Source organism: Eubalaena glacialis, chromosome X (genome assembly GCF_028564815.1).
Source record: "Eubalaena glacialis isolate mEubGla1 chromosome X, mEubGla1.1.hap2.+ XY, whole genome shotgun sequence".
Classification (NCBI taxonomy): domain Eukaryota; kingdom Metazoa; phylum Chordata; class Mammalia; order Artiodactyla; family Balaenidae; genus Eubalaena; species Eubalaena glacialis.
In genome coordinates this window covers 7451971-7477619 of record NC_083736.1, presented here as the reverse complement: position 1 = coordinate 7477619, position 25649 = coordinate 7451971, and the positions used below count along the sequence as shown (strand labels likewise).

Here is a 25649-nt window from a genome sequence, read left to right as displayed (position 1 = left end):
GTGACGGGCATGTCCAATCCTCCTCTCTCCTCTACTTCTTCAATTTTACAGACACGCACACATCTTAATTACAGTTAGCATGGAAGGCAGATATGCTTAATTCTCTCCCCCTAAAATTTCCCGCCCTCCCACCCAAATCGAGGCCAGCCTGCACGCTTTGATCTGCCAGGTTCCCTCCCGTCCGCCCCAAACCACCTGCCACTCACCAGTCACCCCCGTTCCTGCACATACACTTAGGACAAAGGCCCTTCCCTGCCCCACACAGTTGGGGCTCCCTTTTCTCCGCTTTGATTCACAGAGGCTGCCCCATGGACACCGTTCCTGTTCTTTAAGATCCAAATGAAGGGCAACCTTTTTTCGATCAAGCGTTTCCCTGGCCTATTGCCAAAGATAAGCCTTTCTTCTCGTGAACCCTCATAAGGATTTAATCTCTATGGGTTTGTCCCTAAACTGGACTTGACGTATCTGTATTATTTTAATTTAATATCACTCCTCTTGGCTAGACTGACAGCACCCACTTCTGTCTCGTCTACCCTGTGTTTCCCGGGTCCTAACAGTGCCTGGCACAAAGCAGGTTTCAGCAAGGGCCCAGTGAGGTAACAGGAAGTGGTGGGGGGGGGGGGAAAGAAGGGGGAGGAAGGGAGGGAGGGGGGAGGGAGAGAGAGAGGGAGGAGGGAGCAAGAGGGGAGGGAGGGAGAGGGAGGGAGGGGGAGGGGGAAGGAGGGAAGGTACAGGACTGGACATCAAAGCAGACAGACCGATTCTCTTGGGCCTTCTGACTACCCTACATCACAGCCATTTACACTTATGTTATGGACTGAACATTTGTATCCCCTGAAAATTCATGTTAAATCTTAACCCCCAACATGATGGTATTACATGGCTGGGAAATGATTAGGTTGTAAGGGTGGAGCCCTCATGAGTGGCATTAGTGCCCGTATAAGAAGAGACACAAGAGACCTTGCTCCCCACCACGCCCCTGCTCTCCACCATGTGAGGACACAGCAAGACGACGGCTGTCTGCCCACCAGGAAAGGGGTCTCACCAGGAACTGAATTGGCCAGCACCTTGATCTTGGACTGTGAGAGATAAATGACCATTGCTGAAGTCACCTGGTCTGTGGTAATTTGTAATATATTATTTTCCATTACAGTAGAGGGTAAGCTCCTTCAAGGGAGGTTCTCTGTCTACCTGATACGACTTTGCAGGCTCCAGGGCACCTAACCACGCGAATACGATCGGTAACCTGTAAGATAATGTACGATGTCACCCAAAGACCTGTCCACTGACAATGCAGTTCTTCTTCTGATCTGAAAACCAACCCACACCCTTAGGAGTCCAGTGTGTTGGAGCTGACAGGCCTGGGAGACGACTCACGTTGCCCCCTCATCTTCCCTGAGAGGTGGGCAGCCCCGGCTCCATCTCCGCTTGTGACCATCACGCTGCCCCAACTGCTACAGAAATGGGTCCAACGGGCAGATTCAATTAGGGTGACTTGCTCATTAAGGGCAATTTGAACTAACTCGATTTTTCCATAAAACAATGACCATTACAAAATATTAACTGATTATTGAGAAGCCCTTGGCTCTTTTGAATCTGTTTAGTTTATAGTTCTACGACATCTATTTATCTTATTTCAACATACTTACACCCTCAATGATCAAATGTTTTGAGGTGGCTTACCAGACGAAAACATAACAGGAGCATTAAAATGAACATAGAAACATCCCAACAAGAGATAGTATCTTTTAAAAAAGTGGAAAGGCGTAAGGGTAGAAAAGCACCACAAAGAGGCATGTCATTAGGGTATATGTGCCTCAAATGTGACCCTGAGGTTCCTGTCAACCAGAGCAAAAAGGGAGGGAGGGTGAGTGAGGGTTATTGGGAAAGAGGGCATGTCTCTATTCTCTGGGGGAGAAAAATCTAGTACCAACCTCCACCTAGAGAGCTCCACACACCCGAGAAAGCACAGCATGCCCACCTCACTGATGCCACGAGCCTAAGTGACCCGCCCAACCCCCTGAGCAAGGATTGCAACGCCCATCTTTTGACTCCTGCTTCCACGCTGCATCACCACATTAGACGTTCATCAGACCCACGGGTTCTGCTCCCAAGCAGTTTTATCTTCTCTGCAAAGCACTGCAGAGTATTTCAGATGGCAGTCTACACCTCACAGGGAATTCAGCCCATAGAGCCCCGGGTGGACACCCTTTCTGCAAACACTGAGCAGAGTGCACAGCCACCAGGAACCAGCGGCCACCAGAATACAAACAGACTGCACAAAGCCACCTGGCAAGGGTGATGATGTGACAGTTAAAAACACTCGTATGGTTTAAAAAAAATCTAACCACACCAGTCAGAATGGCCATCACGGCTCCCTGACTTCAGCCTATACTACAAAGCTACAGTAATCAAGACAGTATGGTACTGGCACAAAAAACAGAAACACAGATCAATGGAACAGGATAGAAAGCCCAGAGATAAACACACGCACCTATGGTCACCTAATCCATGACACAGGAGGCAAGAATATACAATGGAGAAAAGACAGCCTCTTCAATAAGTGGTGCTGGGAAAACTGGACAGCTACATGTAAAAGAATGAAATTAGAACACTCCCTAACACCATACACAAAAATAAACTCCAAAGGGATTAAAGACCAGACACTATGAAACTCTTAGAGGAAAACATAGGAAGAATACTCTTTGACAGAAATCACAGCAAGATCTTTTTTGACCCACCTCCTAGAGTAATGAAAATAAAAACAAAAGTAAACAAATGGGACCTAATGAAATTTTAAAGCTTTTGCACAGCAAAGGAAACCAGAAACAAAACGAAAAGACAACCCACGGAATGGGTTTGCAAACAAAGTGACCAACAACCCACAGAAAATATCTGCAACCCACATAAAATCTTTGCAAACGAAGTGACCGACAAGGGATTAATCTCCAAAATATACAAACAGCTCATGCAGTTTAATAGCAAAAAAACGAACAACCCAATCAAAAAGTGGGCAGAAGACCTAAATAAACATTTCTCCAGAGAAGACATACAGATGGCCAAGAGGCACATGAAAAGATGCGCAATATCACTAATTATTAGAGAAACGCAAATAAAAACTACAATGAGGTATCACCTCACACTGGTCAGAATGGCCATCATCAAAAAATCTACAAACAATAAATGCGGGAGAGGGTGTGGAGAAAAGGGAACCCTCTTGCACTGTTGGTGGGAATGCAAATTGATACAGCCACTATGGAGAACAGTATAGAGGTTCCTTAAAAAACTAAAAATAGAGCTACCATACGATCCAGCAATCCCACTCCTGGGCATATATCTAGAGAAAACCATAATTCGAAAAGATACACACACCCCAGTGTTCACTGCAGCACTCTTTACAATAGCCAGGTCATGGAAACAACCTAAATGCCCACTGACAGATGAATGGATAAAGAAGATGTGGTACATATATACAATGGAATATTACTCAGCCATAAAAAGGAATGAAATTGGGTCATTTGTAGAGATGTGGATGGACCTAGAGACTGTCATACAGAGTGAAGTAAGTCAGAAAGAGAACAACAAATATTGTATATTAACGCATATATTTGGAATATATAAAAATGGTACAGATGAACCTATTTGCAAAGCAGAAATCGGGACACAGAAGTAGAGGACAAATGTACAGACACCAAGGGGGGGAAGGGGAGGTGGGATGAATTGGGAGATTGGGATTGCCATATATACACTACTATGTATAAAATAGATAACTAATGAGAACCTGCTGTATAGCACAGGGAACTCTACTCAGTGCTCTGGGGTGACCTAAATGGGAAGGAAATACAAAAAAGAGGGGATATATGTACACATATAGCTGATTTACTTTGCTGTACAGCAGAAACTAACACAACATTGTAAAGCAACTATACCCCAATTAAGCGGAAAAAAAACCCCAAACACTTGTACGGTTTGGAAAAAAAAAAAACTAACCACACCAGTCAGAATGGCCATCATCAGAAAGTCTACAAATAATAAATGCTGCAGAGGGTGTGGAGAAAAGGGAATCCTCCTACACTGTTGGTGGGAATGTAAGTTGGTGCAGCCACTACGGAGAACAGTGTGGAGGTTCCTTAAAAAATTAAAAATACAGCTACTGGGAATTCCCTGGCGGTCCAGTGGTTAGGACTCTGCGCTTCCACTGCAGGCGGCCCAGGTTCAATCCCTGGTCGGGGAACTAAGATCCTGCGAGCCATGCACCATGGCCCAAAAAAAAAAAAAAAAAAAGAGCTACCATAGGATCCAGCAATCCCACTCCTGGGCATATGTCCAGAAAAGAGGAAAACTCTAATTCAAAAAGACACATGCACCCCAGCGTTCACAGCAGCATTATTTACAATAGCCAAGGCATGGAAGCAACCTAAATGTCCATCGACAAATAAATGGATAAAGAAGATGTGGGGTATACATATACACTGGAATATTATTCAGCCATAAATAAGAATGAAATATTGCCATTTGCAGCAACATGGATGGACCTAGAGATTATCATACTAAGTAAGTCAGACAGAGAAAGACAAATACCATATGATATCTCTTATATGTGGAATCTAAAAAATGATACAAATGAACTTACTTACAAAACAGAAACAGACTCACAGCCATGGAAAACAAACTTATGGTTACCAAAGGGGAAAGGAGGGGAGGAATAAATTAGGAGTTTGGGATTAACATATACACACTACTATAAATAAAATAAAACAACAAGGACCTACTGTATGTATAGCACAGGGAACTATATTCAATATCTTGTAATAACCTATAATGGAAAAGAATCTGAAAAAGAATGCATATACATGTATAACTGAATCACTTTGCTGTACACCTAAAACACTGCAAATCAACTATCCTTCAATAAAAAAAAAAAAAAAAACTAACCCTAACCAACCATCAGTGTTTGAAAAGCACACAACACACCTCGGGCATCTATTTGCAACGTAAAGAACAGTGATCAAGGAAGGCCCCACTGTCAGCAGGAAGACACAGAAGATGTGAACAGTAATGCACACAAGAAAAAATACAAACGGCTAGATAACAACACACAAAGAAGTTCAACTTTACTGGTCACCGAGGAAATGCTGGTTAAAAATGAAATAGTTTTGCCTACCAAGTCACAGAATTTTAAAAATGTCTAACATGGACAAGGGTTTGGGAGAAGCAGGGCTGGCCTAGGCTGTTGGTGGTGGGCTATAAGAGGGACCCACCTTACGGAGGGCAACTTGGGGGTATTTTCCAAAAGACTGCTTGGCAACTCCATGTCTAGAATGTTCTCCTAAGGAAATGAGCGTGTAAGGGCACAAATATTTCACCACATACGTTCGCTGTGGTATCACTTCCCACTGTGAAAGACTGGGAACATCCCTACAAGCCCATGGTGTTCCTACTGGGCCGCCGTATCTTAGAATGCCAGGCACCACATACGTACAAGGGGAGAAAAAGCTGTTCATATACAGTACATATCGTGTGATCACATGTGTATCAATGAATATTTGTGCTGAAAAAGGACACAAAGTGGATACAGTGGTCTCTCTGGATGGTGAGGTTGAGGGCAATTTTTAATGTCTTCATTCTGCTTTCCGGAATTTCCATATGCTTTTAATAAAACTGTTCTACTTAGTAAAACAGATTTTTTAAAGAAGGAAATGTTACTAAAGACTATATACCACAGCCTAGAAGGCTGTAACCACAGATAAGTATAAATCCTAGCTCTCAAAAACATACATCAAGCTTATGAAATAAGGAGCCATTTTTTAATTCTGGGAAACTCTGTGGTAAAAGAGATTGAAACATACTTAGAATAGCATAGAATCTCTGTAAATTAAGAGAAAACCATCTGCTTTAAGCGTGTCCTTTTAGCACAATGCACGTGACCCAAAATTTTGAAAATACCATCTCAAAATATTGTATGATTGTTACTCAGCTGAACCATATTTAGAAATGATTAGTCAATAGGCTTCAGATATTTATTGTACATGAAAATTTACTTTATTCCTATATAAAATGTCTATAATACATATTTATGTGCGCATGTGTATATATACACATACTTGCATGCTCATGTGTATACATATACATGCAGGTGTATATACGTATATCTGCAGGTGTGTGTGTATGTATAAATGTTTAACACCTTCCTAGAATTTCTAGTTATTCTATTTTTAATGGCCTCCAAATATGTGTAAGCGCCCACTGGCTGGACTTTTTAACAAAGTCATTAAATAACACATGGTATGTAAGCTGTACCTGGGAGAACTTCGTCTGTTAGCAGCTGACTTCACCACAGAACACCTAAGTGGGTGTACTGTCAATGACACTGCCATTGCATCAAGAAACCCCTGCAGGCAGAAAAATCAAGTCTGCTGCAGAGCTCATTTTATTTATTTACATATGCATCTCAAAGATACTACACACGTGTGTGTATCTCATGTATGTCTTCACTCACATGAATGTTGGTAGCAAATGAATACAACAATACAACCCACTGGCCTGGATGTGTCATTTAAGGGGAATCTGAGTCCCTGGCTTCTCTCCCCGAGAATCAAAAATGATGATGGCTGAAAGGGTCCTTAGAAATCATTTCATCCAAACTCCCTATTTCGTGGATGAAGAAACAGAAGGTCACGTCCACGCAGGCTTGGGACGTGGGTCCGCAGTTTCTCAGCCTGGTTAAGAGGTCTTTGTATTACACCACTGCCCCGGAAACCCACACTGGAACCCCTTCTCACTGCACTTTTGGTGCACTGGCCCTGGGACGTGACAGCTAGTAACAGAAGAGGTTTGGCATCTTATACAGGTCTGTATGCAGGCTGTGCCAATCTGTAGAACCTTCCAACATCCGAGGGGGTAGGACTTAGCAGGAACCCACCAGATTAAAGACCAGCCATACTGCATGCAAGCGCTCTCCATTAAGAAGCTGTGTGAATCCAGTTACTTAAGCCCCAGTTTGCTTATCGTAAAATGAACATGGTACCCCTGTTATGAAGTCCAAGATACACAGGCAAGAAGCCCTTCTGAACCTTAAGTAATGAACACAAAGGATTCTGCAAGTCTTTTTTCAAAGGTGAAAAACTAAATAACTTTAGGATCTCTTCAGACATCCAGGGATGTCTACAAGCCTCACAGAAATGACTTATCTAACCTGTTGGAGGGAAAGCCAGCTAGAAAACACGAGTGTCCGCTGACCGGGGAGAGATGGGCCGATCCGGTGGACACAATACACCACCTCTTGTTTCTACTGCTTCCCCACCCAAACCTTCCTAAATTTTAATGCACACAAGAGGCAAAGAATTCAAGGTAGTGAGAGTAAAGCAAATGCATTCTAAAGGCCACATGAAGTATTAGCTTCCATAACCTCCAAAACCCAAAGGCGGCTGGGGGAGCAGCCAGTTCATGCCAAACACGCAGCCATCAGCATACATTTACAGGGCTGTCTGTCACCCCAGCTGGGCAGGAGAAGCCTTACCTGACCTGCATGGTCAACACCAACATGTATGGTGATTTCTAATACTCCTTTTATAAATGGCTTTTCTGTGTTTTGCTCGTTCATGCATTCATGAATGAAAATACCCCTGCAAATATTTTTCCCTAAGGGGTATATGTTTGTGGGTACGTGTGTGAGAGAGACAGAGAAAGTGTGAAATGTTTTTTCCACTATGCTTGACAAAAAGCTGCATAGAGATGTCCAGTTTCCTACCAGCCATCAAATACTTTTCTGCAACATAATCATAAAAAATATTTATAATACACGCCCTCAAAGATTCTGCTTTGCAAGGAAAAGAAATATGTCAACCATTCATCAAACCTGTACCTAATCTTCAGTTATTTTACGACGTGTTAAAATATCATTTTCCATTCCTTCATTGTGTAAGTCTTCAGACAATGTATATACGACAGCAGGTTCTTTCATTATAAATGCTGTCAGGTAGATTTCTGAAAACCTTTCTTCAAATCCCTTTGCCTCTTTACGTTTCACCTAAGCATGACCACTAAGTCATTTCAAGGTGACTCCTACCCATGTGAGTCAGTCAATGCAGACCCAAACTGTGTGTGTGCGTCTGTGTACCACATACATGCAGCAGTTTCCCTGTGAAAATGGCACACTCCCGCCACACACACAAAAGCCTGCTTTTGTGAAGCAAAACAATTTCAATCGTTTAGAAATATGGCCAAAATTAATAACTTGTTTTATTTATCACAATATAAAAGGCAAAAAAAAAAAAAAACAACAAACCAAAAACCCCACAGCACATATACAGTAAAACCCGTAAGAAATGCATGCCTTTAAATTGTCACGACTACAGAGCAAGAAGTGCAAAATGCTCAGAACCACCCCGATGCCATTTTCTCCATTTACATTTTTTCATTGCCATCAGCAGGCTAGGAGTGAATTTACCCACCAAGCATTGTTTTCATGACTCAACACGCACACCTGATTTCCCTGCTTTTTTCATTCTGATGTGGCTGACTCACCATTTCCTTTCTACATCCACATTCAAAGCCTCCGTCGTGAGAACGCTCATTGCTTACTGCTACGGAAAAAGAAAAGGCAAAGCAAGGAAGGGTCTTCGTGAAATGCTAGCGCCCTCCCGCCAGTCTCCTCGGGGCCCCTTCGGCAGGGAAGGCAGGTCTGCAGACCTCACGTGGAGCGCCTCCCGCACACCAAGGGCTCCCAGTCACATCAGCTCACCGCCCAGGGCACAGTCCCGAGGCACTGCCTTCTAGCTCCAGCGCGCTTTCAGCCAATGGCACAAACCCAGGCGACCAAAACCGCGCGTGTGTACAAGCGCGCGCACACACACACACACACACACACACACACGGCACGGGCTCGCGTGCCCACACACACGCGCACTCGGGCAGAGCTCAGCTGGACTCTGCACGCCGATCTGCATTATCGCTCACTTTCAGGCAGAACAACACACGAGGGGCGCGTCTGCAGACCTCCCCCGATGGCCTCACACCACCCTGTGAGCTGACAACCTGCTCTTCAAGACAGCACGACAAAAGGGGCACGAGTCGCTGCAAAGCCCGGCACACGGCCACGGCGGCAGGAAAGCACCCCTGTCCTACAGGAGATGCCCCGAGAGGGGACCCAGGATCTCTTACCGGCTCTCCGCCCGCCGTGAGCACAGCGCCCCACAGACCCGCTCTGCAGCAGCCCCGGCGTCTGCCTGCTTGTCTGTGCCCGCTGCCTCATGACGGTCAAGTTCACGCAGCCTCCCCCCGCCCACCCACTCTAACCCCGGACTCAAGGCTCCCTTGTGACCTCACTGACGACTCCTGACCTCAGGGGGAAATGTTCCCAAGGCTCCTCTGCCTAAACCCCCAAAGCCTTGCCCTTTCAAACCCCTAAAGGCGCGGGTGTCTTCCTCTTTATAATTTAAAAGAAGGAAATACAGAAAAGCCTACTGCATAAATTTTACGCAGCTTTGCCTGTTTAACTGTGCTAGACCATCATATAACGTGTGCAATCCAAGGTTCAATCCCACAACCGTAAAGTCAGATGAAACAATGAAGTTTAAAACAAAACAAAACAGAAACAAACATTCAATAGCCTATTTTACGTCTTTCTGTATTTTGGGGTTCATTACACACTCAGGAGGAATGTAATCCAAACAGCTAACAAAGTGTTTCCGGAGGTTTTACTGCGTACAAGGCATTCGCTGCAGACCACAGAGGGGTCACAGGCTGACCCTGACTTAGCCAATCCGTCACTTCACAATGATCTGCATTGAAAGTCCCCGCGCCCCACCTCCCCTCCTAAGGCAGCTCCCACCCCCTGACGCAGGCAGTGCCCCTCCCACCAGGGTCTCTAACAGCCACATGGAGAGCCCCGATCCTCCCCAGTCCTGCACTTACCCTCCAGGACGAATCTTCTCTTTTTACCACCTGCGTCAATCAACGTCGTCAAAATTCACTGCCGTTACTTCCGACTCTTGCTCATTTAAACAAGTAACACGTGCTACTTCGCAGTATCTCCCACGTTACCGCTATTTCACTAAGAGTGACTTTTTCATTTTTTCACATAACACGTGCTACTTCGCAGTATCTCCCACATTACCGCTATTTCACTAAGAGTGACTTTTTCATTTTTTCACACCTGCTTGATTTTAAGCACCGTGCTGCTGCGTTAGTGTGACACCCATTTAGCATTTAAATAAGTCTGCAAGGAAGGCTGGTGTGGCTATCCCCTCATCCAGGGAAGGGAAGTTATTGGGAAGTTATTAGCAAGCTTAGGTGGCCTGATGCAACCACACGGAGAAGGAGAGTAAGAATTTGAACCTGTGTATGCCCCCCTCAAATCCCCCATTCTTTGCACTAGTTTTCATCTCCACGTATTATTTTACCAAGTACAGGATCCCATCACTAAGAGAGGGTGCCATCCACCCCAGGCCAGCTCCATACCTGTCTATACCTCAGAGCACAATGTGAGGCCATCCACGTAACAGGCATCCAGTAAGAGCCTGGTGGCTGATTAGGGATTTCACCCACCTACTGATCAAAAGGTATGTTCCTGATGTTTACAAACTGAGTAACTCAAAACACCTTGTAAGAATACAGCTTCAACACTTTATTTTAGAATGGTTTTAGATTTACAGAAAAATTGCACCGAGAGTGTCCCCATGTACCCTACACCCCAGTTTCCCCTACTGTCTACACATTACATGAGTACCTTCGCCGTAACTAGTGACCCCAATCTTTGTACATTAATATTAAACTAGAGTCTACACTTTATCCAGACTTTCTTCACTCTCACCTAATAGTCTTTTTCTGTCCCAGGATCCCAGCCAGGACACTACATTGCATTTAGTTGTCACATCTCCTTAGGCTCCTCCCACCTAAGCGACAGCTTCTCAGACTGTCCTTGTTCTCCATGCCCTCGACAGTTTCGAGGAGTACCGTGCAGGCATTTTGCAGAATGTCTCTCGATGGGGATGTGTCTGACGTTTCTGTCGTGATTACCCTGGAGTTACGGACGCGGAGGGGAGACCACAAGAGGTGAACGCCCTGCTTACCGTACGATACCAAGGACCGTACTATCAACACAGCAGCCTGCTGATCAGCTGGCAGGGTTAGGTACAGCGTGCATCAGCTTCTCCGCGGTCACATGACTGTCACCCCACCTTTTCACCCTGCCCTCTGTGGAAGGAGCTTACCATATGGAGCCCATATTACAGGAATGAAGGGCTCTGCTCCACGCCCTTGAGGGCAGAGGATCTACAGAGATCTGGAATTTTTCTGCACAGATTTGTCTCTTCTCCCCCACTTATTAATATACCCAATCATTTACGTCTATCAGTATGGATTCAGGGATACTTTATACGCTGGGTTATAATCCTGCATGACTTTATTTCATTGCAGCTCTGGTCATACGTAACTCTAAGTGGACCCCTGTGTCCCTCTGGCATAGCCTCATTGTTGCAGGGTTTTTGGTTTTTTGTGTTTGTTTGAATACTTCCTTACTTTTAGGGCACAAGACACTCCATACTCATTTTGCATACACCCTGCCCCAGCCCTAGCGTCAGCCGTTCCTCCAAGGAGCCCTGCGTCCTTCTCACGGAGAAGCGTATTAGAAACCAGGATCTGGGTGCCGCTTTTGCTCTAGGAATCCATTTTTAAAGGAGACCCTCTATGAACAATTTGTAAAGGGGAAGCACTTTTATAATATTAAGGTTTATCACTGGGTTTTCACATATCCATGTTTCCTAGAACAAGGCGTAATTATCAGGGCGTATAAGATGCTCAAAGCCTAGGCTGTGTTAATGCCATTAAGACTCTACATCGTAAATACTTGTAAAAAGTTGAATACAAATGTGCCTTTACTTGATACAGTACATTCATGTCCTTGAGAAAGTCCACAAATAAGAAGGGAACAGAACATGATAAGCACCCTGGCACACTGAAATGCCAAAAGAACTCCTCCTCATAGCCGCTGGGGCAAGCCTGGTGAAGCCTCAACCCTTCCCCAAGTCACTTCACCTGAACTGAGCTTTTATAGTCCAAAGATGCCAACACTCCAAGTCAGAGTATCACAAAGGAGCCCGTGCTTACAGCATCCTTCGCTCCCCCACACGCTCGTGCTGTGAATGGGCCACAGCGAAGTTAACCAAGCCAGAGAGACCAGTAAAATGAAGATGGCGAGAGAAATGGACATCATGTTGCAGAGAATCATGCAAGAAGCCTCTCTGGAAACATCCAGACGGTCGACCACGCAGGCCTCACCTCCCCGTCCGGGAAGCACACTCACTGAAGACCAATCTCTTACGTCCCTTGGCCAAATCCCAGGGCTGGCAAACCTTCTCTGTCTGGTTTTATGGGAGTACGGCCACACCCATCTCTTTATGGACTGTCCCCGGCTGCCCCCGGGCTACAAGGGCAGAGATGTCAGCAGGAACACTGAGTTCCTTAAAGCCAAAAGTACTTACCATCTGATCCTTTGCAAAGTCTGAGCTAGGGCCGCGACTCTCAGACTTGAGTAACGCGTGGCCTCGTTTTAAATTTTAAAAACTTTTCTTCTTCGGGATTCTCAGCACCGACCAGGTTTTAGAAATTGAGATGAGGTTCGCATACCCTAAAATTCACCCTTTGGAAGCGTATGATTTAGTAGCTTCCAGTAAATTCACAGAGTTGTGCGTCCATCACCACTATCTAATTCCAAAGAGTTTCCCTCACTCGCAAAGAACTCCACACCCGCTGGCAGTGACTGCCATTCGCTCGGGCCTTCATTCCTGTCAGCCACCCATCTCCCTTCTGTCTCTACGGATCTACCTGTTCTGGGCAGCATACACGCACAGAATCACGCAACGCGTGGCTTTTTATTATATTGTTAAATGTGTCTAAATATATTTTCCTTATTTTTATAGCTCTTAGACTATAAAACACACAACAGATTTGCAAGTGACGTGGGAAAAGAACTATAAAGCCAACGTGACTTTAATGGCTTTGCTGGGAATGAACCCTTCCTTTCGTGGCTCCGGACACCTCACTTCTCCTGGGTTCAGCTACCCTGGGTCCCCAGATGCCACGAAAGGACTCATCACTCGTCTCCGGACAGACAGGACCCGGAGCTCTGCTGGCACGGCACCCTGATGACTTGTCCCTCGTCTCGGCGGGAGAGCTGGGTCCACGTGTGAGCCTGGACTCATTCTCTCCTCCCTGCACGGGACAGCAACCTCATTACCTCTGACAGTGGGGCTCCCACACACACAAGGCATGACCGTGCACACCGTCCAGAATATCCTGCTGAGAATGTTAAGATTCACATGGAAATAAAGACACAAAAGATTCAACTCGAAAGGAGAACAGGCACGTGTTCCAGGAACCCATGTGCTCCAAGTGCTACCTCTGAGAAAACCTCAAGTCCGTGCACTTTCCCGGCTAGCGCCCTCTCACTGCCCGCGCCGCTGTCTTCCTCCTTCATCTCCCGTCCTGACTCCAGCTGCTGGTGGAGGTGGCGCGACCTCCGCAGTGCCAGGGCCGAGCAGGTGGCTGCCTGGGGGGGCCGAGGGGATCCACCCACTCCTCGGTTTCGCGCACGTTTCACGTCCACTCGGAAATATTTTAATGCATCTTACACTGCTTAAGAGGCAAATCGCAGAACCATTCTTTTTTATTTTCAATGTGTGGACCTTCAGAAAGTTTATGAGAAAACTGATTTCTGGGACTAGCTGCAGGCGTCTCACCACCACTTAACACACCGAGTACGAGGAAATCAACTCTGACAGCCAAGGGTCCACCTCACCTCTGACTGATGGCAGCCGCGTATAAGATGCGCTCTAACTCTAGAGAGGGCGTCACTTCAAACTGAACCTTAAAAATAAACCCACTTCACTGGGACTTCCCTGGTGGCACAGTGGTTAAGAATCCGCCTGCCGATGCAGGGGACACGGGTTCGAGCCCTGGTCCGGGAAGATCCCACATGCCGCGGAGCAACTAAGCCCGTGCGCCACAACTACGGAGCCTGCGCTCTAGAGCCCGCGAGCCACAACTACTGAGCCTGCATACCACAACTACTGAAGCCCACATACCTAGAGCCCACGCTCTCTGCAACTAGAGAAAGCCTGCATGCAGCAACGAAAACCCACGCAGCCAAAAATAAAATTTTAAAATTTTAAAAAAAGGAAAAAGCAAAGTGGAAAGGGGGGGAGGGGGGAAGAAAAACAATAAACCCACTTCAGGAGTGACCACTCAAGGGGTACAAGGTCTCCTTTTGGGGTGATGAAAATCTTCTGGAACTAGACAGTGGTGATGGATGCCTAATGCTGTGAATGTACTAAGTGTTACTGAATCATATACACTCAAATGGTTAACTTTACATTATGTGGATCCCACCACAATTTTAAAATAAATAAAATCTTTTCAGCCCCATTTCAAAAAAAGCATAAGTTACTTATTTTTTATTTTATATTTTTAAACTTTTATTTTATGTTGGAGTCTAGTTGAATAACAATGTTGCATTAGTTTCAGGTGTACAGCCAAGTGATTAAGTTATACATAGACATGTATCTACTCCTTTTCCAAATTGTTTTCCCATTTAGGTTGTTACATAATATTGAGCAGAGTTCCCTGTTTTACACAGTAGGCCCTTGTTGGTTATCCATTTTAAATACAGCAGCATAAGTTCCTTCCAGTAACTTAAAAATTAAAGCAAGTCATTTACAGGAACCTCACCAACAGCAGCCAACGTGACCCAACATACAGACACCTACAAAGCCTGTGAGTCCCAAGGGACGGAGGTCAAACGGGACAGATGTCCGGTCCTCGAAGCCATCTCGTCAGGGAGCCTGACCTTGGTGGGCCCGAGACTCACTGCCCACTGGTCTTCTCCAGACAATGATTTCAGAGTTCTAATATAAAATGCCAACACAGACAGGAAGGAACACAGGAGAAACCTGCTGCAGTTAAGCTGCCTCGTCCTTGCCCAAGAGAGAAAAGCCTGCGTCTGGTACCTGGTCTTCAAAGTTCCCGAACATTGCTCAAGAAGGCCTGGGGAGAGGCAGGTGTCAGAAGGATACGTGGGCTCAACCACGACCCTCCCAGTCATCAGGGATGCCCTCGATCATCTCTGTGAAGCAAGTTTTCATCCTAACGTGGCTTTGCCACGTCCACTTCTGCAACGAAGCTCGATCTCGTTACCACCCTGCAAGAATGCTACGGTGCCCCTCACAGGCCGTACCTTCCGCAGGGGAGGAACCACAAGTCGGGGTTCACAGTTCACGGATGAGACGTGCTCATGTTCCCAACACGGATTCACCACACAGCCTGGATTAAGACGAGTGACTTCACCCGTTAACAGTATGAAGGTCGACTACATGAGGATTACGCAGGGTGCCACACTCGGTCCCATTAGAAGAAACAGGAATCAGAGAAACAGGAATCAGGTCCTCGACAATTCGGTTCTTTTGCTCAGGCTTAGTTGCCCCGCGGCACGTGGGATCTTAGTGCCCCGACCAGGGATCAAACCTGCGTCCCCTGCGTTGGGAGGCGGATTCTTAACCGCTGGACCACCAGGGAAGTCCCGACAATTCGGTTCTTGAGCCAAGAGGAAAGCACTTTAATGAGACAATGAACCAGAAGAGTCTAGAAGAATTGAAAGGCAGCAAAGATCGTCTCAAAAGCAGTCAGAGGAGACTTTGCCGACACCTCTGCCACCGTGAAGAGCATTAACTACGTAAGGCGTGTTTAAACCCATATGGCCGCCTCCCAGGCCATCCCAGCCCTAAACCATGGTACGCTGACTTAAAACACGGCGTCGAGCAAGGAAGCACGGGTGGAAGGATCAAAAGCAGATGACGAGTGTCGGTGTGTTCTTGTGGGTTTCTGGAGAAAGGCAAAACCACCAAAGCGTACCTGTACGTGCAAGTTCGACCAAGGGCAACTGACAAGGGTTTGAGCTTTTTTTTTTTTTTTTTTTGGCTGCATTGGGTCTTCGTTGCTACGCACGGGCTTTCTCTAGCTTCGGCGAGCAGGGTCTACTCTTCGTTGCGGTGCGCGGGCTTCTCAATGCAGTGGCTTCTCTTGTTGCGGAGCATAACTCTAGGTGCGCGGGCTTCAGCAGTTGCGGCATGCGGGCTCAGTAGTTGTGACTCGAGGGCTCTAGAGCAAGGGCTCGGTAGTTGCGGCGCGTGGGCTCAGTAGTTGTGGCTCGCAGGCTTAGTTGCTCCGCGGCATGTGGGATCTTCCCAGACCAGGGATCAAACCCGTGTCCCCTGCCTTGGCAGGTAGATTCTTAACCACTGCACCACCAGGGAAGTCCCAAGGGTTTGAGCTTTGAAGACAGGAGTCAACTGAGAAGAAAGGAGACCAGAGGATAAAAGAGCAGAGGGTCCTGTCAAACAGCTGTGGAAGTCTCTCCATCCAAGAAGAGGGGCCGTGGACTCTTGTCTTTTCCCTCCCCCATCCCCGCCCCCAACAAAGGACTCGAATGCAGCCACCGGGGCAATCAGCCGACGTGTGTCAGAACCCTCTCAGAGGGCAGAAGCTGCCTTCACAAGTGGGGTCTGTGGAGGACCGCTTCCCCGCCGCGTCCAGAACTCGGATGCCTGGGTCCAGTCTCCACTGCTGTCCCTCAGCGCCGCAGGGGTTAACATTTCGGCACGGTCTCTGGCCACACCTCACTGCTCCGTGGACCCGGCTCCCTGGCCTCACTTTCTGCTCCGGGGCCCCAAGCCCTGGAACCCTCAAACCACTGCCTAACAACGCATCCTTCAGAATAACGTGAAGTCAAGAGACCAAACCAGCACGTAAACAAATCTGTGCCTTGTCCTGACTCTGCTTTTCCTGAAGCCACACGGGTATAAACACAAGGGGAAAGTGTAGTTACAAACCAAGACGTAAAAACACACCACTGGAGCCCGGGCCCAGGGTCTTCCGACAGCCGCTGCTTTTCATCTCTGGGAGGACGGAGGTTTGTGTCTGAGCAAGGGCTCTGGGCACGGGAGACAGTGCACTGCCCGAAAGGAAGCTGTGCCGATGCCGGGCTCCACCCCAGAAAACTTCCAAGCTTGAGTTTCACCTTGTGATCATGCCAGCGTAGGATTCCTAATTACCCAGCACAGCAGTTCAGAATGGAAAGTTTCAACTGCCCCTTAGCTAACTGAAGGCCCAGGAGAAGTAGACGTCTTCCCCAAAGCAACAAATGAGGGGTGCAGCTCGGATGGGCAACGCTCTCTCTCACTCTGAAACCTACTCGCAAGCAGCCTGGAGTAAATGGAAATCAGCCTTGGCATCAAGCTCTGTACCGCAAATCACCTCTCGGGGCAAACGTACAGGAAGGTGACCCTCAGGTGGGCTTAGCTTGTTGATGAATTTCACGTGAAATTAAAGAGCTTGGTTTCATACAGACTCCACCTTCCGGCTGTTAGTGGGACTTAGGATTTATTCTTATTCTCCCCCCGCCCCTCCTCTCCCATCTGTCCCAACAAAATACAAGCGTGCAGGTCAGAGCCAGCCCGCTGGCAGCAGCTCCTATGGGGGCAGAAATGGCCGGGAGGAGGCCAGGGAACGGGAACCTGCCAGCGGCCACAGCTGCCCGGGCTCTTCCCCCACAAGACCTGTCTGTAGAACCCCCGACGCAGTCCTCTAGAAGACGCTCACGTGTGAGGAGCACGAACCCAATGTGGTAAAACTTAAGCTTTCTTACAAGGCTTAAAACATGACCCTGGCCAACAAGTCCGCGTACCAAATTTGAGATGTGGATGACTTCCCTCTAACGGGCAAGGAAAGCCCGCTTCATGTACTGTCAAGTACACTAAAATCGTCAATGCAATTTCAGCAAGCCGGTCGTGCCAACATGGAAGCACTATTCCCCACGGTCCAGAAGGAGCACAGAGCCCCACCTCCACCTGCCCAGGGTCTGCCAGGGGCGCTACCGGCCGTCCAGGCAGGGAGAGAGCAGCCAGCGAGGGGGCAGCTCCATGAGAAGCGGCAGAGGGGGCACCGGAATCCCCTGGTCCCCACATGCCGTTTACAGTGCGATGGGTGTCTGCTCAGAAGGTCACTCTTAGAAAGGGAATTACCCACCAGAAGGTGTGTGCATCTCCACGCCGGCAACAGCCCTCCAAAGAGGCTTCGCTGTTTCCCCTCTTCACCAGCTGCTCGCTAGGATGGCAGCTCCTTTATTTGAAATGCTAGGACATCAGGTGTGACCTTGTCTGGACAACGATGAAAGGACACTTCCTGAGAGAGCGGACGCAGCAGACAGAACTGGTTAAAGGCATTAGAGAGAAGCAGAGACATTCCTCCTAGCATTATGAGCTAACTCTGCTCCCCCCTTCATACCTTGAAGTCCTAACTCCCCAGGACTTCAGAAGGTGATGGAATGAAGCTCCTTCAAGAGGTGATTAAGGCAAAATGAGGGCATGGGGGTGGACCCTAATCCAATCTGGCTGGTGTCCTTCTAAGAAGAGATCAGGACAAAGACACACACAGAGGGAAGACCAGGTAAGGACACAGGGAGAAGGCGGCCGCCTGCAAGACACCGAGAGAGGCCCTGGGAGAAACCAACCCTGCCAACACCTGGAGCTTAGAGTCGGGCCTCCAGAGCTGTGAGAAAATAAATGTCTGTTGCTGATGCCGCCCAGACCCTGGCAGTTTGTTATGGCAGCCCAAGCAAACTGCTACACCGAGCTTTCAAGGTCCCCGCGACACTGGGGCAGGGAGCAGACTGCCGTTAGTCAGGACACCTGAGCTTGGAGATCTGGTGCAAAACCTCCAAAAACAGTGGGCGCTGGCTCTGGAAACATGATGGGTGAGAAGGCCGCTCACATGAGAACACAGCTGGAGGCAAGCAAACACTGCGAGATCTTCTCCCGAGGGCCTGGGTCCTGCTCAAACACCACCTGTCCTGCCCATAACCCCCAGGCAGAAGTCGCCTCACCCTCGTCCCTCGGAGACTGGGAACCATCCCGTAACTTTTCACAAAGATAATTACGCGTCACCGCTTCAGTGCCGAGTGTCGGTGTCTCTCCTTCCCTCCTCCACTGGGAGGCCCTTTGGGGCAGAACCTTTGTCCTACTTTATCTAGAACACAGAATCCTGAACCTCACAAAAATGTTCTCAATTCAATTGTTGTCTTGATGCTCTTCTGGCATCCCAACAAACACAACAAAAAGCCAGTGTTCATTATCACGTTCCAGTTAACAGATCAGCAATTCGATTTCTTTACACAGATATGTTACAGTAATTTATGCAAAACACCAGGCATCTTTAAATCTTTGCCTTATAGATTTGGTTTTGGTGAGCAAAGGACAGTCCCTTGCCTGCATTTTCATTTCTTTTGTTCTCCAATTTAATGTTTCAAGGGCACTCTTTCTCACTGATACTTCAGAAGATAAACATTTTCTCAAAAAAACGCCTCTTCGACATCCCTAATCTAGGATTTCACTGAGTCTCACCACTCTTTAAAAGCACACACAATGATTCTGAAAATTGTTGGGTTTGTAGCTCAAAACCAGAAAGCTTCTGGAACTCGTTCCTTCAGAGTGGTTACGCAGCCTGCCAGAAGACACAGCTGTGACACGGGCAGCATGTGGTCCCTCCCCGGTTCCTCTTGACCCTTTCGCTGCTGACATTACCGTTACAACACACCCACACACACACACACACACACACACACACACACAGTATGTACGTTATAAGCCATTTGTTATGACTCTCCACAGCAGGAGAGCTGAACTCCAGCCAGCACATGCATGTCTCTGCAGGATAAATGCCCGAGGCCTCCGTGCAGGAGCGAAGCCCGAGCCCGAGCGTGCAGGGAGCAACCTCGCCGCACTGCACTGCACTGCACGCACTCTCGTGACTGCAGCAGGGCCCGGAAGTGGCTTTGATAAAGACGACAGCTGGCACCTGGCACGTGACCTGCTCGCAATCCAGAGCCATAAAGCTCTAACTGTGCCGCTCAGACACAGCTCAACTCTGTACGTGCATTATTCACGGACCTTCCTCTCTCAGCCAGGGGTTTCTGGTCTTGGCCGTGCAGACTGGTAAGTAACTGCCACCACATCCTACATATGCACACACAGACCACCATGCCTGCTCCCTCAGAGCCACCGACACTCTTGTTCAAGGCTAGCAGCACTCAGCTTACAGCCAAATGAAATAAAACCCCGTTATGTAAGGCTCTCAAAAGCAAGCATTTAAATTGGTCATCTCTGGGACAGAATCTTCAATTTTGAGGTTGGTGTTTAATTTGAGTAGCACGCCAACTCCCAGAGATCCTCAAGGAACAGAAAAATATGCACTCAGTGACCCTACTGTGTACAAATTTGCTTCCATTCTTCCATCAGCCCTTTTATAATAAGGTTATACCCCAGTTCCTGCAGTGACCTATACTTCCCTCTCCTGCCCTCCTCACGGATGAAGGTCCAGAGGACAGTATGTATTTCACCTAAATTCCACCCTCACTACAGTGACACTGGACACACTTGAGAATCAGGGCACATGACAGTGTAATACTGCTGCCATTCCGTTCTTTCAGATGCTCTGATCCCCTCTTGGGGAGCCAACCGACTTGATTTCTATTTTAAAGCTCAAAATTAAGTCATTAAATAAGGCCAATTGAGAAAGGCTTGCCCTAGTCCTTTGACTAACAATCCTTCCAGACAATTTGGATTTCCAGACCCAGCAACCCAGCTGCGCCCTCGACGTTAAAGCATCCCTTCAGTTGGCCGTTCTGGATAAAGCATGTCATTCAAGCCCACTACCCTGGGGTTCTTGTTCTGTGAACATAAAGAACTTTACTGTACGGAAAACACAGCAGCTGTTTTAAGAACCAAAAGTGCCACAATGGCGTTCAGAGCGTCCCCGCCCTGGGGATGCTTCTCCCGCCGGCAGTGGTGTAGGGCTGAGGGCTTGGTCCTCGGGACGCTGGAAATTGAACCTGCTTAGTGGTCACTTCAGGTCTGGCGGAAACCAGACACCCAAGCGCTTTTAACCTAGCACTCACCCACCATAATGCAGCCCACCCCAAGACGTCTTCTTAGTAACCCCAAGCCCAAGAGTCTCCTACCTTGGGGTGGGGCATCCCTCCTCGGCCTGGACTGAGGAAGAGAGTTCTCTGCGCTCACCAGGGTCCTCTGTTTGCCGTCGCGCTTCCACAGACGCTTCCTGCCAAGGGTGGCACAATGAGACACCCGGTCATCAAGCTGCCGCCTCCGAGACCTCTGTGATCATGAACCCTTCATTGTGGGTTCGCCCTGTGAGCCTGCACCACGAAGGCAGTGACACCGCCTGCCGTCAGCCAGCCACGGGACCCACGAGTCCGGCTCTCCAGAGCATCTCATCGAAATGACTCAACAAGACCGTGCGTCCCCTTTGGCTCTGGGCAGGAAGCAGAACTCCTACGTGAGGGTCATTAACCTGTGTGACACACTGGCCCCCAAACCCTAATCAAATCAAACCCAGCTGGTCACGGCTCCCTGCAGCGAAACCTCAAGCCCCGGGACCTGGAGTCTGGGAGCCTTGTTTCTTGACCGAGCAAGCATGGAATTCTCAGAGGTCACACTGCACGGGGCATGGGCACACGGTCGCGGTGTTTGCAGGCCTTTCTGCACCAGGGGGCCACACAGAAACCTGCACCTCTCTTCACACGTGGACGTTCATTATTGTGTAACAAACCGATGACCGGTTCTTCTTAAAAGAACCTCCATCTGATGCTGCAGGAAATGTTTTCTTTGAAACGTACAAATGCAGATGGAAGGGGGAGAAAAAGCAGAGAGAGTGGGAGAGGAAGACTGACTACGGACTTTGAGATATGGATACAAATATGTAGCTTTTTAGAAAGCTTCCCATCACCTTTCACCATCAAAACTCCTACTTTAAAAAAAAAGTGAAATAGTTTAACGCACTGCATTTTCAATTACATTTGCCCCAGAACAATCTTTAAAAATATTTGACCAAAAAAAAGGACTAAGAGCAGTGGTTGAGAATCTGCCTGCCGATGCAGGGGACACGGGTTCGAGCCCTGGTCTGGGAGGATCCCACATGCCGCGGAGCAGCTGGGCCCGTGAGCCACAACTACTGAGCCTGCGCGTCTGGAGCCTGTGCTCCGCAACGGGAGAGGCCGTGATAGTGAGAGGCCCACGCACCGCGATGAAGAGGGGCCCCCACTTGCCACAACTAGAGAAAGCCCTCGCAAAAAAAAAAAAAAAAAAAAGGACTAAGAAGAATACTAATAGCATCAAGTGACATCAATGTTTGAAAACTATCTATCATGTGTTCTCTTAAGCCTTGCTATAAAGCACCCCTTGTAATTTCAGAGGAGAGCTTTCCATTTTCTATCATTTCCCCCAATTTCTTCCCTTTGTATTAAGGGCAAGCTAATCAAAGGGAAAGACCGCTTCAGCGAGAGCTGATGATGAGGCTGGGAACTTGAGATGTGTGTGAAAACAGGGCACTCGCAACTGTCATGAGTGTATCGACTGTGTCCCCAGGTGCCGACACTAGAAAAGCTGGTGCACGGAAACGCTCAGACAGCTGGACACAAGTCACAGGAGCTGATACTAGAAAAGCTGGTGCACGGAAACGCTCAGACAGCTGGACACAAGTCACAACGGCAATGGGCCATGATATTCTGGGGCTGTCCTATACGTGCCTTAAGATGGGATTGGGGTGGCTCTGTCCTGGCTCCCTGCAGGACGCTTACCTGCTTGTAGAGGTCGGTCGAGGGCGACGACCGGGACCTTCCGTGGATGTACCGTGGCCTCTCGTGTTGGTCCAGACCCACATCCAGGATGTTGTCTGCCGAGTGGTACCTCCCAGAACTCCTGGCTTCCGGGGCTTTCCTCTGTTCCCTCCACGAGGCTTGATACTCTGCAAAGGTTCCCAGCCTCTGAGGCGGGTCTGATCTCCCCACCTTTCCCTCCTTTCCGGGGCCCGCTGTCCAAGGCCTCTCTGGCTTCTCCTTGGGGAACCCACAGGGTGCCGGCCTCAGCCCCGGCCGCTGGCCTACGGGCTTGCTGGTTTCCTCAAAAAACTTCCACCTGTCGGCAAAGGTGCGCACGGTCTCATCGGGAGGTGCAGGGCGCTGGCGCGGGCGGTCATCCCCCGCGAGCCCCACCTCGTTCATCTTCTCGGGCTCAGAGTAGGACTTCAGTTTCTGCTCGGCCGTGAAGCGCCTCCGGCCTGCGATGCGCGGGGCGTGCAGCGCGCCGCCGGCGCTCGAGGGCAGCCTGGCCGGGGCTGCCTCCCAGACGCGAGGGAGGGTGTCGGGGTCCGACGGGCTGGGCTCCAGGTCGCGGCGCCTAAACGACGTGGCCCTCAGGACGCGGGCCTGCGCCTCCTTCAGGTGGTCCTTATAGGTGCTGGAGAAGGCGGCTTCCGGGGCGCCCCCTGCCGGCTGCACCCCCCAGCCGCGCGCCTCTGCCTCGGCCTCCTCCTCCTCCGCGGCGCCGGCCAGGGTTGCCGTGCTCCGGCTCTTCTGCAGCCTGGCTCGCCGCAGCTGGATCTCGTTCCTCAGGGTGGTGGCGAAGCGGTCGCTCCTCCGCAAGGGTTTGCCCGCCGGGGCCTCGGGAGGCGGCCTCTCCGGGGCGCCCTCGTGGCCGGCCTCGGGCCGGCGCGCCCCTTCCTGGGTCAGCGAGTGCAGCATGGGCGTCTGCAGGGGGCAGATCTCGCCGCCCCCGTGGGCCCACGCGAAGCCGCCCGCGACCCTCTTCACACTGGCTGTTTCCGCGAGGCCGGCCCCGGGCGGTTCCTCGGCGCCCTCGCAGTGGCCCCCGGCCTCCCTGTCCGCCGGCGCCACCCTCCCCCTTGGCCGGGCGCCCGGGGGCCCCTCGAGCCGGGGCGGGTAGCAGCGCGGCTGCGCGGCCGGGGCGCCCCCCTGCGGGCCGCGTCTGGAGGTCACGCAGTAGTAGCGGCTCTGGGCGCCGCAGTCCCCCTTCTGGTCGCCGGCGCTGGGCCGCCCCGCCGGAGCGGGGCTGTCATCCGGGAAGCACTCGGCACGCGGCTGCTCCCTGAGCCACGTGGCGGCACTGGGCCCCTCGAGAAAGAAGGGGCTCTCGTCGCTGGAATGGCGCGGGTGCTGGCACGCGGGCGGAGGCTGCGGGCAGCGCACGTCCGTGCTGGACAGGGAAGCCTGGAGCCGGCCGGGGGCCCCCGGGAGGGCCCTGGCCCCGCTGTCGCAGGGCGGCCCCCCGCAGTCCAGCGGCACAGCCGGCGCACAGCCCGAGCTCCCGGCTCTCCTCCCGTCGCCCAGGCGCGCTGGTCTCTGCGGCTGATCGGCCACTTCCGGTCTCCAGTCGCCGTGGGACTGAGCGCAGGTCAGGCCCGGAAGGCACTGCGTGGTGGCCGCCTCTGAGAACGGAGGGCCCTGGGTCTTCTCGTGGCTCTTGGTGGCAGCAAAGCTGTCGCTGCGGAGAGGGGGAGGGGGCGGAGGAGGGGACGAAGAGGCCTTTTTCTTATCGGGAACATACCAGACTGGCCCAAAACTGGACCTCCCGGAAGCAGCTAGCTTGGGCTCAGGACTGTCCTCGGGCCTGGGGCTCCTGCTGCTGTCACAGGGGACCCTGGGGGGGACGCACCCGAGCCTCTCGTCCACACACTGAGGGTCACCGGCAGCCAGGCCCTGCCGGTCGCTGCCTCCGGCCGAGGCCTCCCAAAGGCCCACTTTGTAGAGAATGTTCTCAGCAGAGGAGGCATCCGCCTTGGGCAGGGTGTGGTCGGGCGTGCTGGAGCTGGTGGAGAAGGAGCCGTAAGCGGAGTCCCGCGTGTTCGGGCCGCCCAGGTGGTCGATGCTGCTGTTGGACCTGGCGGCTGAGAGGCGCCCGGAGGGGGAGGACCGGGCAGGCTGGCCCAGGCTGTCCACGCTCCCCAGGGAGCTGAAGTGCTCAGAGGTGCGCTGCAGATTTGTCTGCTCCCACACGCCGCTCGACAGGTCCTGGGAGGAGGAGCTAGGAAACGAGAACCACAGGCAACAGGGTGCTTTAGAGTCAAGTTGCAGCAAAGGGCAAGATGAGACAATGCAGGTAGGAGCGGCTGGCCCTGGGCAGAGAGCAGCCACTCTTCCTGGAGCGAGATCCCTGGGTGCGGTGCATCTAAGTTCTCCCGTTTCAAAGAGCAGCTTTCCGAGGGCAGGCTGAAAGGACCGAGTCCTACCCACATGATGCCTGCCCCCAAACAGAAAACCTTCCACGCTGCAGTACATCTCTCAGCTCCACACCCACAGGCTGGACCAAGTCCAGAGCAGGCAGCAGCAGGCAATGCCCCTGTGAACACCTTTATCCTCAACCACTGGTTAAGTATCGCAGATAGCAAACCGCAGCCCATGAGCTGAGAACGGCTTTTAGATTTTTTTAATGGGGGCGGGGTGGGGCATGGAATCAAAAGAGTACTTCCTGATGCGTGAAAAGGATATGAAATTCAGATTTCAGTGCTCATAACTAGAGTTTGACGGGAACTCGGTCACGGCTGTGTGCTTTGCTCCCAAGGGCAGAGCTGAGCAGCTGCCACGGACACTGGCCCCCCAGCCTGAGGTATCAATCCTATCTGGCCCCTTGCAAGATGATTTTGTGGACCCCTGGTTGAGTGCAGGAAATGACTCATACTATGGACTGCTAACACAAAGAAAGCCATCAAAAGACAATGATCTTCAACTT

The 25649-nt window shown here is 50.0% G+C and overlaps 1 protein-coding gene across 6 annotated transcripts in view; it reads right to left on the bottom strand.

The window, feature by feature from the left end:
• SHROOM2 (shroom family member 2) overlaps positions 1–25649 on the bottom strand; it is a 132594-nt gene that overhangs the window by 26411 nt on the left and 80534 nt on the right. For 4 of the 6 annotated variants that reach the window (XM_061179354.1, XM_061179355.1, XM_061179357.1 and 1 more), the window contains 2 exons: positions 22703–24944; positions 21068–21165 (listed from right to left, as the gene is read on the bottom strand). The exons of the other annotated variants lie outside the window; for them this stretch is intronic. In XM_061179354.1, coding sequence (XP_061035337.1) covers positions 21068–21165; positions 22703–24944 — 2340 coding nt within the window. The remainder of the gene's footprint in view (positions 1–21067; positions 21166–22702; positions 24945–25649) is intronic. 6 annotated transcript variants of the gene reach the window in all.